Source organism: Leopardus geoffroyi, chromosome C2, assembly GCF_018350155.1.
Source record: "Leopardus geoffroyi isolate Oge1 chromosome C2, O.geoffroyi_Oge1_pat1.0, whole genome shotgun sequence".
Classification (NCBI taxonomy): domain Eukaryota; kingdom Metazoa; phylum Chordata; class Mammalia; order Carnivora; family Felidae; genus Leopardus; species Leopardus geoffroyi.
Window position 1 is genome coordinate 142,360 of NC_059333.1, and position 14,295 is coordinate 156,654.

The following is a 14,295-nucleotide window of genomic DNA, read 5'->3' on the forward strand; positions in this document are numbered from 1 at the left end:
CACAGACCCCATCAGCTGAACACGGAGAACAATGCAGCTGTCCAGCAGTGGAGAAGACCCGCAGAGAGCGGTACATGAGACAGCAGGACACCACACAGCAACATGAAGGCCACGCGTGCACACAACCCACGGACGAGTCTCACAAACATCACGAGAACTGAGGAAGGCAGACACAAAAGGGTACCGTCTTACACCGCACAGGCTGCCACACCAGGCCACCCTGACTGAGCAGCTTCAACATTAACTTATTTCTCATGGTCTGGGGACTGGACGTACATCAGGGCACAAGCCCATTTGGTGACCTGCTTCCTGGCTCTCAGATGGCCTCCTCCTACTGGGCCCTCACGTGGGGGCAGGGGGAGGTGCCCTCTGGACACTCTCCTAGATGGGCTGATCCCCCACTGATCCCATCGTGGGGGCCTCTCCTTATGGCCTGACCACCTCCCAAAGGCCCTGACCCCTAATATTGTCACTCTGGGGGTTAGTGTCCCACCTATGAGTTTTAAGAAGACATAGACTGACTGAATACTCTTTAGAAAATAGACAATTTATAATTCCATTCATATAATGTTCAAAACCAGGCATACCAGTCTACACTGTTAGAGGTCAGGCATAACCCTTGGAGGGTGCTGAGTGGAAGGGGCACTTAGGTCCCTAGTGGGTTGAAGTGTCTTGGAGCGAGTGCGAGTTACATGGATGTCCGCTCTGTGCAATTTCACCCATCTCAGGGCACGTGGGTGGTTCAGTCAGTTGAGACTCTGACTCCTGATTTTGGCTCAGGTCAGGATTTCAGAGTTTGTGGGTTCAAGCTCCATGTCTGGCTCCAGGCTGAGGGTGCAGAGCCTCACTGGGATTCTCTCTCTCCCCCCTCTCTGCCCCTCCCCTGCTCATGCGCTCGCTCGCTCTCTCGCTCTCTCTCTCTCTCTCGAAAGTAAATACGTAAACTTAAGAAAAGATAGAAATTTCACCCATCTGTACACATGTGACCTATGCAGTTTGGGGTATATATTTTATAGTTCAATAAAAAGCCAATTAAAATTCAAAACAATACACACACAAAAATGTAGACACATACCTACAGGCATGGAAGTTTCTTCATATTAGATGAGAGAAGTTACAAAGCAATGCATATAGCATGATCCCATGCTTGTAAAAAGAACGTGTGTACACAGAAACAGGACACACGCCAACATTCATTTATTTAAAAATATTTATTGAGCACGTGCTATGTGCCAACACATAATTTATTTGGAAGACATCTCTACAACTGTACTATCCATGCAGAGTCCCGTCACATGCATGGCCACCGGCAGGTCCTGCACGGCTTTGTGCAGTCCCACATTCCGCATGGTGAGGGAGGAACCAGGGCAGCAAAGACACCATGAACACATGATGCGTGAACACTTTCACAGGCGTACAAGGTTGATGTGTGTGTGTGTCCTACGAGTTGTGAACTAGACCTAGCTTAGGGACACTGTGCCACCAACTTACCCACAAGCCAGCACTGTGGACACCTGGAAACACAGCCTACTTCTAGAGGACAGACACGGGCAGTGACAGTGGTGAGGGAGTTCCCGCCGAGCCCAAGCACAGCCGTCTGTGAAGGACCCCACGGACAGACTGAGCCCACAGCTCCGGGGGGTACCCCTGTCAGGCCGAGAGAGCTCACGGCTTTCGCAAGAACACGTGCTCACATCCAAGGACATCTTCATTCACTCAGGCTCATTCCTGCACTATCTGCACGCTGCTTCCCACAGAACTTCAACTGTCATCTCCAGATGGGAAAGACTTTTTCTCCAACCTGAAAAAGAAAACAAGTCAATCAAATAAGAAATCACTTTAGTCTGATTAACGTGCAGGATTTCCTAAAAGTAATTTAATATTGTACAAAAGAATGCCATTCAGAGACAGAATTTGTTTTCAATGACAAACGTTAAAATTTTAACATAAAATTATCATAAAACGGAGGGGGGTATGGGCTAAATGGGGAAGGGGCATTAAGGAATCTATCCCGAATTCGTTGTTGTACTATATGCTAACTAACTTGGATGTAAATTTAAAAAATAAGTTAAATTTGAAAAGTTATCATAAAACAAAGCATAAAACAGGTATTAACGCATAAAGAGAAGCCATTTGATTTTCTTTTCTGTCCTACATTAACCCTGAGTCTGAGAAGAGAATCCTTTGCTCAGCAGCCTCTGTGAGACATGATGCCAAAGGCCCCGCCAGGCCTCACCGTTTCACTGTGGGAAGGACGGCTCCTCAGGCCTCAAACCGCTGCCACGGTCGGAAGGTGACTCACGCCACACACCTACATCACCCACCACCTGAAGGCCCCCGCAGAGGGTCGGTCCCCAGCCCTGTTTCTCCACCGGGGCCTCCTGGACACAGGAAGGGGTGGCCCTAGCCTGGGCTGGGCCTCGGCCCCCACAGACTCACCTTCTTGCACCTCTGTTTCCTGTTCTGCAAATAACAGCATCCACTTCCCCTCAGGAAGGTTAGAAAAGTGACACAGACAGACAAGGCCGTGTGGTCTGGCCATTGTGATCACCACAGACCCGTCTCCCAGGACCAGCACCCTAGCACCTGATTTTACAGCTAAATATCTTACTTTCTGTGATGTGGGGTCCTGTGTGGAAGTGACGGACCAGCTCAGCGCCACGGACATGTGCCTCCTCCACACGGGGTTTCTCTGCAACACAACTGAGCCAGTGACCACATCTCCCATGAGGACAGAAACAGGCTCATCCATCATAAACAGCACCTGCTTCCAGTGCGTGGTGCTGCAAGACACAGGGTGTAGGGTCACCTCTCTGGAGCCTGGCTTTTCAGGCTGACCGCAGGACAGACATCCCCTGACTCCACGATCCAGACGGCCTTTATGGGTTGCCAGGACTGAGTTACAAACCAGCCAAGATCCAGCTCCTGGATGCTGCCCAGATTCCAGAAGGTTGAAGGAGGCTTGCCCTGGTGGCCCCAAGGACACACCGGTGGCCAGGCAGAGTGTACCTGGCCCCTTGCACCCTGGCACAGTAGGCATCCACCCAGAGCCCTTTGCTCGGTCTCTAAGCTGCCAGGGCCCGAGTTCTAGTCTGCAGTCCAAATAAGTTGTCATTCCTGTGAGTCAGGCTGAAGGGGAGCATGGCAACTGTAACATGTGGGGTAAATGGTCACACTCCCGAGCTCGTCACTTTCTACCGGCTCTGACAGCATGGCTCAACTGCGCACTGTGGCCTCTGCCAGACGCTGGGCCTGCGCCCCACGGTCACACTCAGGGAGGTCCTGCTCCCTCCTGCCTCAACCATCATGAGGGTCTCTCCCCGGGCTTCAGAGAGTGGATGTCCCAGGCTCTGCGCCCTGCCTGCTCCACACCAGCTGTGTCCGGACACGCCAGCGGAAGACTGCCCAGGCACACGACTGTCCACTGGGTTTTTAGTGTTCCTACTCTCATCTGTCCCAGTAGGATCTAGAAGGAAAGCTGATGGAGCCCTGGACCTCCACAGGACACTCTGGCCAAACAGCTCCTCAGCCCTGCTCCCATGTTACAGGAGGACAGCTAGGGTCCCTCTAGGCGCACTGCCACAGCCAGCATCTAACCCCTGGTCCAGGGCAGTTACTGAACAGGGCTACAAAGGCCCCAGTTGAAGGCAGCATTTCCACGGGGGCCACTGTGTCCAGCACTGAAGCAGACGACACCAGCTTCCCAGGACGCACAAGCAAGTGTGCATCATTACTGCACACAAAATTTTCCTCAAGAAACACGGACCTTCCCCAAGAGTCTGAGTCAAAAGCCCCTAAATTCTGTTGACCGTGTTTGTGTTAGACCACAGAAAGCAGAAGCAGCGTCCAGAGCAACTGAGGAAGATGAAGTCTGCTCCTCCTCTTCATGCAGGGGTCAGAGGGCAGCCTAGGGAGCCCAGTGCAGGGGCAGGTGGGGCACAGCCCTGACTTGCCCACCGCGTGCACACCGTGCTCCACGCCTGGGGTAGCCTGGTCTGGAGAGAGTCTAGGTCAACAACCCAGTATTGACAGATCTCTAAATCCGTGACTCTGCCATGTGGTTGTCATACCGACAACCTGAAGGCAGGTGAACCGCCCCAGCTCTTCCAAGGGCTGTGGAGCTCCCCGCGGGAGGTGCACACTCACGGGTGGAACGGGCCTGTGCTCAGCACCAGCTGTGGCTCGTCCTCCTCCAGGCTCTGAAACCGAACACTGAACCAGGCTGTAAATCCATGCAGCGTGCCAGCTTTCCTGATCTCAAAGTGCAGCTCGCCTTTCATTGTCTGTGTTCAAGCAAACGATAAAAGAGGGACATGATTCGGTAAGCATGTGACACCAACGCCACAAGGGCTCTCTCTGTGTGAGCAAGAACTAGCAACTCACTTCACGAATCCCACAACACTGCACTGCGGTAGGCAGCCCTACCACCGTTTCAGTCATTCTGAATCTGTAGCTTGCTAGTTTGGCTGAACATATCAAAAACCACATAAAATTTCCTCCTCAGGAAAGGATTAAAACTTGCATCATAAATTCAAGTGCTGCGGGTAATCACAAAAGGTTTCAAGCAATTTGGGCCTCACGTGCCTAATTTTCTGCCCCCAAATTTGAGTGCAATACTTTTTCTTCTCAATTCTTTGCATAGATAGAAAGTTCCAGGCTGAGTCTCTATACTGCAAAACTAACTGCAGACTCAACAGTTCAGTCCCCACATTGTTTGGCCCATCTGAGCTCCCGCACGTCACAGCGCACCCTTAAAACGAGACATCTTGAATCCACAAATGCCACCCTGTGGCAACACAGGGTAAGTGAAAGTATAAAGAATTTTGTCATCAACAGTAGCTAAAAAAACTTAGAAAAAAATTTAAATTCAAAATCCATGATAAAATTGGATAAAATTAGAATCTGAAGATACTGAAAATATTGTATGTGAATATAAAGACAGCTCATGATGTTAAAGAGGTTAACTATAAAGAAAATAATATAAAAATATAAAATACAAAATCAGAACATAAAGAAAAGAGACTGGAAACATCAAAGGCAAAGTTCATGAATTCATTTATCTGCACAGCAAGTTCTGGGGTGTGTGCATCGCCTACATAATGTGAGAGGGAAGACTCATCTCTCACCTCTAGGTCCGCAATCTGCACAGTTCTCATGTCCAACTGTAATATTGTGCATGGTTCAGAGAGACAGTCTTCTGGTTTCAAAATGTGGTTATACTTGGGCTTCGAGAAAAACTCCTTAATTGCTAAAGATCTAGGGAAAAAGTCAAAGGAACCGCTCAGAGTCGGGTACCAGCATCTCAGGCTTTGACACACACATTCATGACAACGGTTCTCACTTTTTCTCTTCAGCATCAGCAGGAATTCCAAGCCACCACCTGCGGCGAGGGCACTGAGGCAGGGCTGGGAGTCCCTGCAGATGGACCGGCAAGTGTGCAAGCAACGTGGGCACTTCCCGCCTACATCCTATTCATGGGGCCTGCACACGTGGAAACCAACCTCTACCACACACAGCAGGGCCCTGACCCAGTCTGCTCTGTGCAGTTGTGGTTTCAGTGACCGCAGTCCAAGAGGTGACCCCCCCCCCCCACTCCTGACAGGTCGACAGAAGGTCAGCAGGAGCCTGACGCTACCTCACAAGGCCTCCGTCACTCACCTGACTTCACCTCCTCACGCAGGCACTTCATCTCATGGCGTAAGAAGGGTGAGTACAGGATAGTAAGATATCCCACAGCAAATAAAACAGATATTCCTGTTCTAGGTCACTCTGCAATAAAGGCCTGCAGGTGCCCCCTGGAGAAGGGCTTGTGCTGCGTCAGTTAAACAAGACACAAGCGCTGGGCCTCCTGCAGGGTCATCTTCTTGTCGCCCAACAGCCCACCCACTCCACTGGCTGACTGCCAGGCTTGCCCAAAGTAACCTACTATATACCACGGAAATGTTTCAAAACGTAAGTGCAGCAGTGACTTCTGAAATAGCAAATAAAGGTAAACATTTTAATAAAGATTCCACAATATGTACATATTTTTAATATCTTTCTGATGATAAAATAGTTATGCATTTATAACGAATTGGGAACACAAAGAAAAGTATAAAGAAAAAATGTGAGGGGCACCTGGGTGGCTCAGTTGGTTAAGCATCCAATTTCAACTCAGGTCATGGTCTTAAGGTTCATGGGTTCGAGCCCCGCATCAGGCTCTGTGCTGACAGCTCAGAGCCTGGAGCCTGCTTCAGATTCTGTGTCTCCCTCTCTCTCTCTCTCTGTCCCTCCCCGACTTGTGCTCTGTGTCTCTCAAAAGTAAATAAACATAAAACATTTTTTTTAAAGAAGAAACTTGAATCTGTGGAACTTGAAAACTGTGCCTTGGGACCTTGATCTATTTAGTCATTTTCTCCCCCAGAGATACATTTATACATGTTCTTATGCAAAGCAGAAGCCATTTTATGCACATGGTTTGTGTCCCACCAGTTTTACCATCTATTCATCCATCTGATGGATACGTAGCAATTTAACCGCATTCTTACGGATAACTGCCTGTTTCCCACACTGTGTGCACAGCAGCGTGCCGTGGCCCTGGGGCAGAGGGTGATGGGGGTGGATGCCAGCCACACCCACAGCTCTGGCCACACGGCCTCGTCTCCCCGCCATCACACCTGCAGCTCAGGCAGCAAGAACTGCTGTTTTAATTTAATCTTTGCGCATCTGGTAGGCAAAAATGGCATTTCATTTTAATTTGCATTTTAACCACTAATGATCCTGCAATTTTTTCCAAATATTTATCAGTAATTTTTATTTGGTTTTTGTGACTTGCGTATTTCCATGACTTGACTATAATTTCACTGGATACTCATCTTTTCTAAATGACTCTAGGATCTGTCAGCTAGTAACTTTCTCTAAGTAGTCACTGCCTTTTTAAATTGTATTTATGCTGATGATATACAGATGCTGTCAATTTTTATAGACTGATGTCCAGTGCCTCCTTGTTCCTGTTGACTTTCTAAGACCTGACACATAGGGACCCATGGATTCCTACAGCTGATGCAGATGTTTTACCACAAAACTCTTAAATCCATGTGGAATTAAATTTCAGTGTATGGTATGAGGAGAAAAGAAGTTTCAAGGGGCTCATCTATGGTCCCACGACACTTTGCCACCTCTGCCCCTCACACCCCAACTTTCCCCACATGTTGTGTGTGTGTCCATCCTGGTCCGTTGCTCTGTCTTTTCTGGTCTCAGGAGTACCCTGCCCTCACGCCTGTCTCTGTAGCTTGGATGTTAATATCTGGCAGCTCTCCACGGCTCTATTTTAATTCTCCCCGGCCCTTCCTACCCACTTCTCCCTAGATGAACTACAGAACGGCTCTGCCGGGGACATTTACTCTCCATCCCTTTTGGGATTTGGGTTGAGAGTACAATGGTTCAACATGTTAACTGAGGCAGACTTCTTACCCTTGCATTATTCTTTCTTTTTTTGAATTAACAAAAACTAAAAACGCCCAAGGCCACCATCTTGCTGTCAACTGCCCAAGTGGGCATCAAGCAGGTGTCTGGGCTCACCTGGCACTCACCACATAAGCTAAATTTCCTGCAGTTTCTGACAAGTGGGCCCCCCAACCTAACTTCCAGGGCTGCTGCTGGTTTCTCCTAACTCCCACGGCACACTCAGAAGGGGAAGCAGCCAGCTTCTGTCACCATCCTTCTTAGAAGAGGCAACATTTAAAACGTGAAGGACCTATCAGGAAATCATTTTATAGTTAAACCTGATGCTCAACTATACAAGTGCATCCATAATATAAAATTAGGAAATCAACTATTCTGCAGCATCGTTTCCTTTGCAAACTGTCAGGAATGACTTCATAATAACTTTTCTGATCCCTTAAAAGTTTACAGCTCGTAGTAGGAAGATCTATTTGTATGCTAACGGCCTACATATTTATAAAGGGCCTTGGTTTTAAACATGACCATGTTTTTCCCATTACATTTGAGAACTTAGATGGCAAAAGACATTTCAATTCCCATCACATCTGCTACCAGTTTAAAGGCCTGAAAGACACGTGCAAAATTCCAAGGCATGTGAGTGAATTCAGATCAGTCTCACGGCATGCTCTACCACCAACGAGTTATGCGGTCTTAGGAAGCCCGCAGCTCGCACAGCCAGGAGGCCCCGGAATACGTCTGCGCTCCCAGCAGCACACACTCACTTGAGAGCACTGAGGTTGAACTCGTAGGCGTTGTCCCAGAAGAGGACCTTGCTGCGGTAGTCTCTGTCGGCGCTGCAGGGCACCAGGTGCAGCGCGGCCGTGGTCGGCCAGATGACCCCGTCCTCCTTCAGCCACACGTCCCGGGCGTACAGGATCGACTCAATCATGAACTCAAACTGCACAGCAGGGAGACACACGGGGGACATGGTGACCGAGGCCTGTGTCTGTGATGCATAGTCTGGGAGGATTTATCTTGTACCCACACCAGTGACATCACAGATTCCCACCACAGCCTGGGGTGGAGTGACACCGGTTCACTTTAGAATGAATTCAGAACTGGGCCCCGCCGACAGGAAAGATCTTCACTCTTGCCATCTCCCTCAGTATTACAGAGTTTTAACTGTCAACCCCTATAAATTTGGTCTGGAGGATTCTCAGAATTCTCATAACCTTGGAAGTTGACTGAAATCACTTCTTAAAAACATGGAACATTAAAGGAGGAGTGCCACGGATCCCTGAGGATGCACCCGGACAGGTGGCATGTGACGCCTGTGACGGAGAACAGGGGCCGCTAAAGCCCCAAGAGGCCAGCCTTTGTGTCTGAACCAAAGAGTGGGGCACAGGCCAGGGGCACATCATCCTGCAGCTGAAGGGAAGCCCCAGAAGGGTTTTGTTTTATTTAAATAACTTCAGGCATTATTATTATTATTATAGAAGCAATAGTATGTTCAGTATGGAAAAATTTAGAAAATTCAGAAAAGCACAAACAAAAATAAAAGTCATGAGTAAACCCAGCGCCCAAAAGGAACCAATGTTTGCCTGGTGGTTTATGCTCAAGGCCTTCTCCTCACATACACATACATGCACACGTGTGAAAATTATATACAGATCATTTTTAATTGTATTTTTAAAAATTACCAATAGTAAATCAGTTACTCCATAAATGTTAACACTTGTATGGATCTGTGTAACCATAGCCACAATCAGGATACAGAACAACCCCATTACCCCAAAACACTCCTCATGATGTCCTCTGTGGTCACCTCCTCCCACCACCTCCAACCTTTGGAAACCACTAACTGGCCTCTATCCCTGTGGTTTTGTCTTTTTGAGAAAGACATACAAATGGTATCATACAGTACATAATCTTTTGAGACTGGCTTCTTTCACTCATAATATCAACTTTTTCATATGCTAAAAGGTTCTCTTTTGTGCCTTCTATCCTGTTCTGTTCATCTGTCTTTTCTTATTATAATACCACACTGTTTTGATTACTCCATATAACTTTAATTATGCCAGTATAATGTCTCTGGGGTTTATCCATTTGTGCATCAATAGTTCATTCTCTTAGGTTTATTTATTTTGAGAGAGAGAGGGAGAACATGCACGTATAAGTGGGGGAGGGACAGAGAGAGAGAGAGAGAGAGAGAGAGAGAGAGAGAGAGAATCCTAAGCAGGCTCCATGCCCAGTTCAGAGCCCAACACGGAACTCGATCTCACAAACTGCCAGATCATGACCTGAGCCAAAGTCAAGGGTCAGATGCTTAACCAACTGAACCACCCAAGCGCCCCACAATAGTTCATTCTTTACTAACCAGTAGGACCCCATTGTGCGAATGTAGACAGCTGTTTATCTAACCACCTGTTGAAGAACACTTAGGTTGCTTCCAGCTTTTTGGCAATTGTAATTAGAGCCAGTACGACCATTCACATGCAGGTTTCCGTGTAAACACAGCTTGTGCTTCTCCAGTGTAAATACCCAGACGTATAAGTGCTGGGTCATACAGTAAGTGTACCTATAACTTTATAAGAAACTGCCAAACCGTCTTCTAGGGCGGCTGTGTGATTCCTATGAGTTTTAGTTACTCCATAGCACCTGGTATTTTTGTTTAAAAGTTTAGCCATTTCAACAGGTGTGTAGGGTTACCTCATTATGGTTTCAGTCTATATTTCCCTGATGGCTAACAAGGTTTAATGTCTTTTCACATGCTTATTTCTCATCCATATATCCACGTTGGTAAAGTATCTGCTCGAGTCCTTTGCCCATTTTTCAATTAGGTTGTTGACCTTCTTCCTGTTGAATTTTGAGGATATTCAGGATACACATTAGAATGTGTATATTTTGTATATATACTTTGTATATTCAGGATACACATTAGATATGTGATTTGCAAATATTTTCTCCTAATCTTACTATATCTTTAACACTGTCTTTTAACATTTTCTTAACATAGACACCTTTAATTTTGATGAAGTCTGGCATATCAATTTTTTCCTTAATGGATCATGCTTTAAGAATCAACTGAAAACTCTTTGCCTAACCCATGAAGATTTTCTCCCAAGATTTCTTCTGAAAGTTTACAGTTTTAGTCTATGCAATTAGATCTAGAATCAATTTTGACTTCATTTTTGGTAGAAGGTATAAGCCTTGAATTTCTTTTTTTCCCTTCTTTTTTTTTTTTTTTTTTTTTTTTGGCATATGGATGGCCAACTATGCCAATATCTTCTATTGGAAAGACTAGATCTTTTCTTCACTAAATTGATTGCGCTCCCCTGTTAAAAATCAACTGACTATATTTTTAGGAATCTATTTCTCTATTTTGTTCCATTGACTTATGTATCTATCCTTCTAGCAATACCAAACTGTCTTGACTACTATAGCTTTATGCCAAGTCTTCAAATCAGGTATGTAATTCTTCCAATTTTATTCTTCTTTTAAAAACTGTATCCACTATTCTATTTTCTTTACTTTTCACAAAAATTTTACAATGAGCTGGTCATATCCACAAAAGAAATCCTGCTTAGACTTTGATTGGAATTATATTAAATCTACAGATCAGTTTGAGAAGAGGTATCTTTACTATGTTGTCTTCCAGTCCATGAGCACCTTGCCTTTCCATTTATTTGGGTTTTCTGTGACTTCTTTCATCAGCATCTTCTAGTTCTTCACATACAAAACTTGGACATGTTTTGTTACCTAAGTATTTCATGTTTTGGGGGCTTTGTAAATGCTACTGTACATTGTTAGCATACGAAAATATGACTGCCTTCAAAAAATAAATTAAAAAACTAAAACTGGCTTTTGTATGTTCATTTTGATCACTCTGTGATCTTAATTTGCCTTTCAGTTCAAAGAAATTTGGGGGGAGATTCTTTGGGACTTTCTACAAAAACAATCATGTGGTCTGGAAACAGGGATGGTTTATTTCTTTGTTTTAAATCTGTGTGCCTTTTATTTCTTCTTTGATTTTTGCACTGGTTAGGATTGCCAGCACAGTGTTGAACAGGAATTGCAGAGTAGCCATCCTACCTCTTCCTCCTCGTAGGAGGAAGGCACTGATTCTCTCACCATTAGTCGGCTATAGGTGTTTTTATGTTTTGTTTTTTTTTTATAGATGCCCTTTATCAGGTTGAGTAAATTCCTTTCTATTCCAAGTTTGTTGAGAATTTAATTATGAACTCAAGCTGAATTTTCCAGCACAGCATATAAGAAGCTTAGAAGCTGCCATTCTGCCCTAACAAGTAAAAAGCAAATGAAAAATCCACAATTCTTCTTAGATATGTATGAGATATTAGGTCACAGAGCAATCTGCTCCCTCCAAAATCAGAGTAATCAACAAGCTTACACAGAAAATCACAAATTACTAGAGCAGAACCCTAACTCCTGGAACAACACGAACAACAATGATGAACTGCTGGAGGCTCAGTGTAGACAACTCTGAGTGTTACAAACTCCAGGTGGGCTAAGTCATAAGGGGACCACCACATGTTAGTGAGTTTTCCCTCCTGGACCTCCACCAGGTTCCACAGCAACCAGAGAAAAATCCCCTCATGCTTCTGACAGAGCAGAGGGAAAAAAAACCATTTTGAAACATGCCAGAGTATTCTGTTCTTCTTAACAGGATCTGCTCTCTGGAGAAACCAGCTAATCAGAGCCTAGCCTAACTGAGCTGGGAAAAGGGCAATATTCAACTCCAGACCCCTCTAGCCATCGTGTCCCACCCCAAAGTCAGAAAAGAAATTGAGAAATTTTGTGAAGCTCACAGTCCAGAAACACAAGGTCACTAAAAGACTGAGACCTAACAGGATCTCAGAATGCTTCTGCTTCCCCCACACCTCACCACATTACTAAAGGCCTATTTATAGCTATTCCCTTACCCAACACATCACACAAGGCTATCAATAAAAAAATTACAAGGTTGAAGGGGCGCCTGGGTGGCGCAGTCGGTTGGGCGTCCGACTTCAGCCAGGTCACGATCTCGCGGTCCGTGAGTTTGAGCCCCGCGTCGGGCTCTGGGCTGATGGCTCGGAGCCTGGAGCCTGTTTCCGATTCTGTGTCTCCCTCTCTCTCTGCCCCTCCCCCATTCATGCTCTGTCTCTCTCTGTCCCAAAAATAAATAAACGTTGAAAAAAAAAAAAAAAATTTAAAAAAAAAAAAAATTACAAGGTTGGGGCGCCTGGGTGGCTCAGTTGGTTAAGCATTCGCTTTCAGCTCAGGTCATGATCTCTTGGTTTTCCTGCATTGGGCTCGGTGCTGACAGCTCAGAGCCTGGAGCCTGCTTTAGATTCTGTGTCTCCCTCTCTCTCTGCCCCTCCCCTGCTCGTGCCCTGTCTCTCTCCCTCAAAATAAATAAACATAAAAAAAAAAATTCAAATAAAATTACAAGGTAAACAACAGTTTGAAGAGACATAACAAGCATCAGAAGCAGACTCAGATATAGTAGGGATGTTGGCATCATCAGGCTGAGATTTTAACACAACTGTGATTACCATGCTAAGAGTTCTAATGGATAAAGTAGAAAGAATGCCAGAACAGATGGGCAATGTAAACAGAGAAATCAAAATCTTAAGAGAGACCCAAGAAATGTTCAAAGTAAAAAAAAAAAAAATACTGTAACAGAAATGAAGAATGCCTTTGTTAGGCTTAGTGGGAAACACGGCATGTCTGAGGAAAGAATCTCTGAGCTTGAAGATATGAGAACAGTAACCTCCCAAACTGAAAAGCAAAGAGAACGAAGACAAAAAACAAACAAACAAACAAACAAAAACACAGAACACAATATCCAAGGTCTGTAAGACAACTACAAGGGGTGTAACATACACAAAATGAGAATACTAGAAGGAAAAGAAAGAGAAAGGAACAGAAGAAATATTTGAAGCAATAATGACTGAGAACGTCCTCAAATTAATATCAGATAGCAACCCACTGATCCAGGAAACTCAGATTACACTAAGCAGGATAAATGCTTAAAAACAATATACCTATGGGGTACCTGGGTGGCTCAGTCCATTGAGCATTCAGCTCTTGATTTTGGCTCAGGTCATAACTTCACGAGATCAAGGCCTGCCTGGGATTCTCCCTCTCCCTCTCTCTGCCCATCCCTTGCTCATGCTTGCTCGCTCTCTCTCAAAATAAATTAATGAAAACTTTTAAAAATTAAAAAAAAAACAACAAGTGTATCCTGGGCATATCATTGTCAAACTACAGAAACTCAAAGATAAAGAAAAATCCTTAAAGATGACAGAGGGAAAAAAAAAACACTCTACCCACAAAGTTATAAAGATCAAATGACATCTGACTTCTCCTCAGAAACCATGCAGGCAAGAGAAGAATGAAGTGAAATATTAAAAGTGTTGAGGGAGGGGGCCCCTGGGTGGCTCAGTTGGTTAAGCATCTGACTTCAGCTCAGGTCATGATTTCGCAGTTCATGAATTTGAGCCCCATGTCAGGCTCTGTGCTGACAGCTCAGAGCCTGGAGCCTGCTTCAGATTCTCTCTCTCTCTCTCTCTCTCTCTCTCTCTCTGCTCCTCCCCCCACTCACACCCTGTCTCTCTCTCTCTCTCTCTCGCAATCAAAAATAAATAAACATTAAAAAAAAATTTTTAAGTGTTGAAGAAAAAAAAACACCAATCTAGAATTACTTTAAAAATCAAAGAGAAATAGACTTTCTCAGATAAATAGAAACTGAGGGAATTTGTTGCCAGTAGGCTTGCCTTGCAAGAAATGTTAAAAAGAAGTTATTTAGGGGCGCCTGGGTGGCACAGTCGGTTGAGCGTCCGACTTCAGCCAGGTCACGATCTCGCGGTCCGT

General features: G+C 45.3%; 1 protein-coding gene across 8 annotated transcripts in view; it reads right to left on the reverse strand.

Moving 5' to 3' along the window:
* Positions 1-1,192: 1,192 nt before the first annotated feature.
* Positions 1,193-14,295, reverse strand: part of PRMT2 (protein arginine methyltransferase 2) — a 63,242-nt gene continuing 50,139 nt past the window's right edge. For 7 of the 8 annotated variants that reach the window (XM_045501021.1, XM_045501022.1, XM_045501024.1 and 4 more), the window contains 5 exons: positions 8,205-8,380; positions 5,127-5,256; positions 4,147-4,283; positions 2,612-2,783; positions 1,193-1,801 (listed from right to left, as the gene is read on the reverse strand). In XM_045501021.1, the coding sequence (XP_045356977.1) occupies positions 1,769-1,801; positions 2,612-2,783; positions 4,147-4,283; positions 5,127-5,256; positions 8,205-8,380 (648 nt within the window). In that variant the 3' untranslated portion in view covers positions 1,193-1,768. Of the gene's footprint in view, positions 1,802-2,611; positions 2,784-4,146; positions 4,284-5,126; positions 5,257-8,204; positions 8,381-10,155; positions 10,279-14,295 lie in introns of those variants that run through there. The other variant, XM_045501028.1, reaches the window with a different exon arrangement.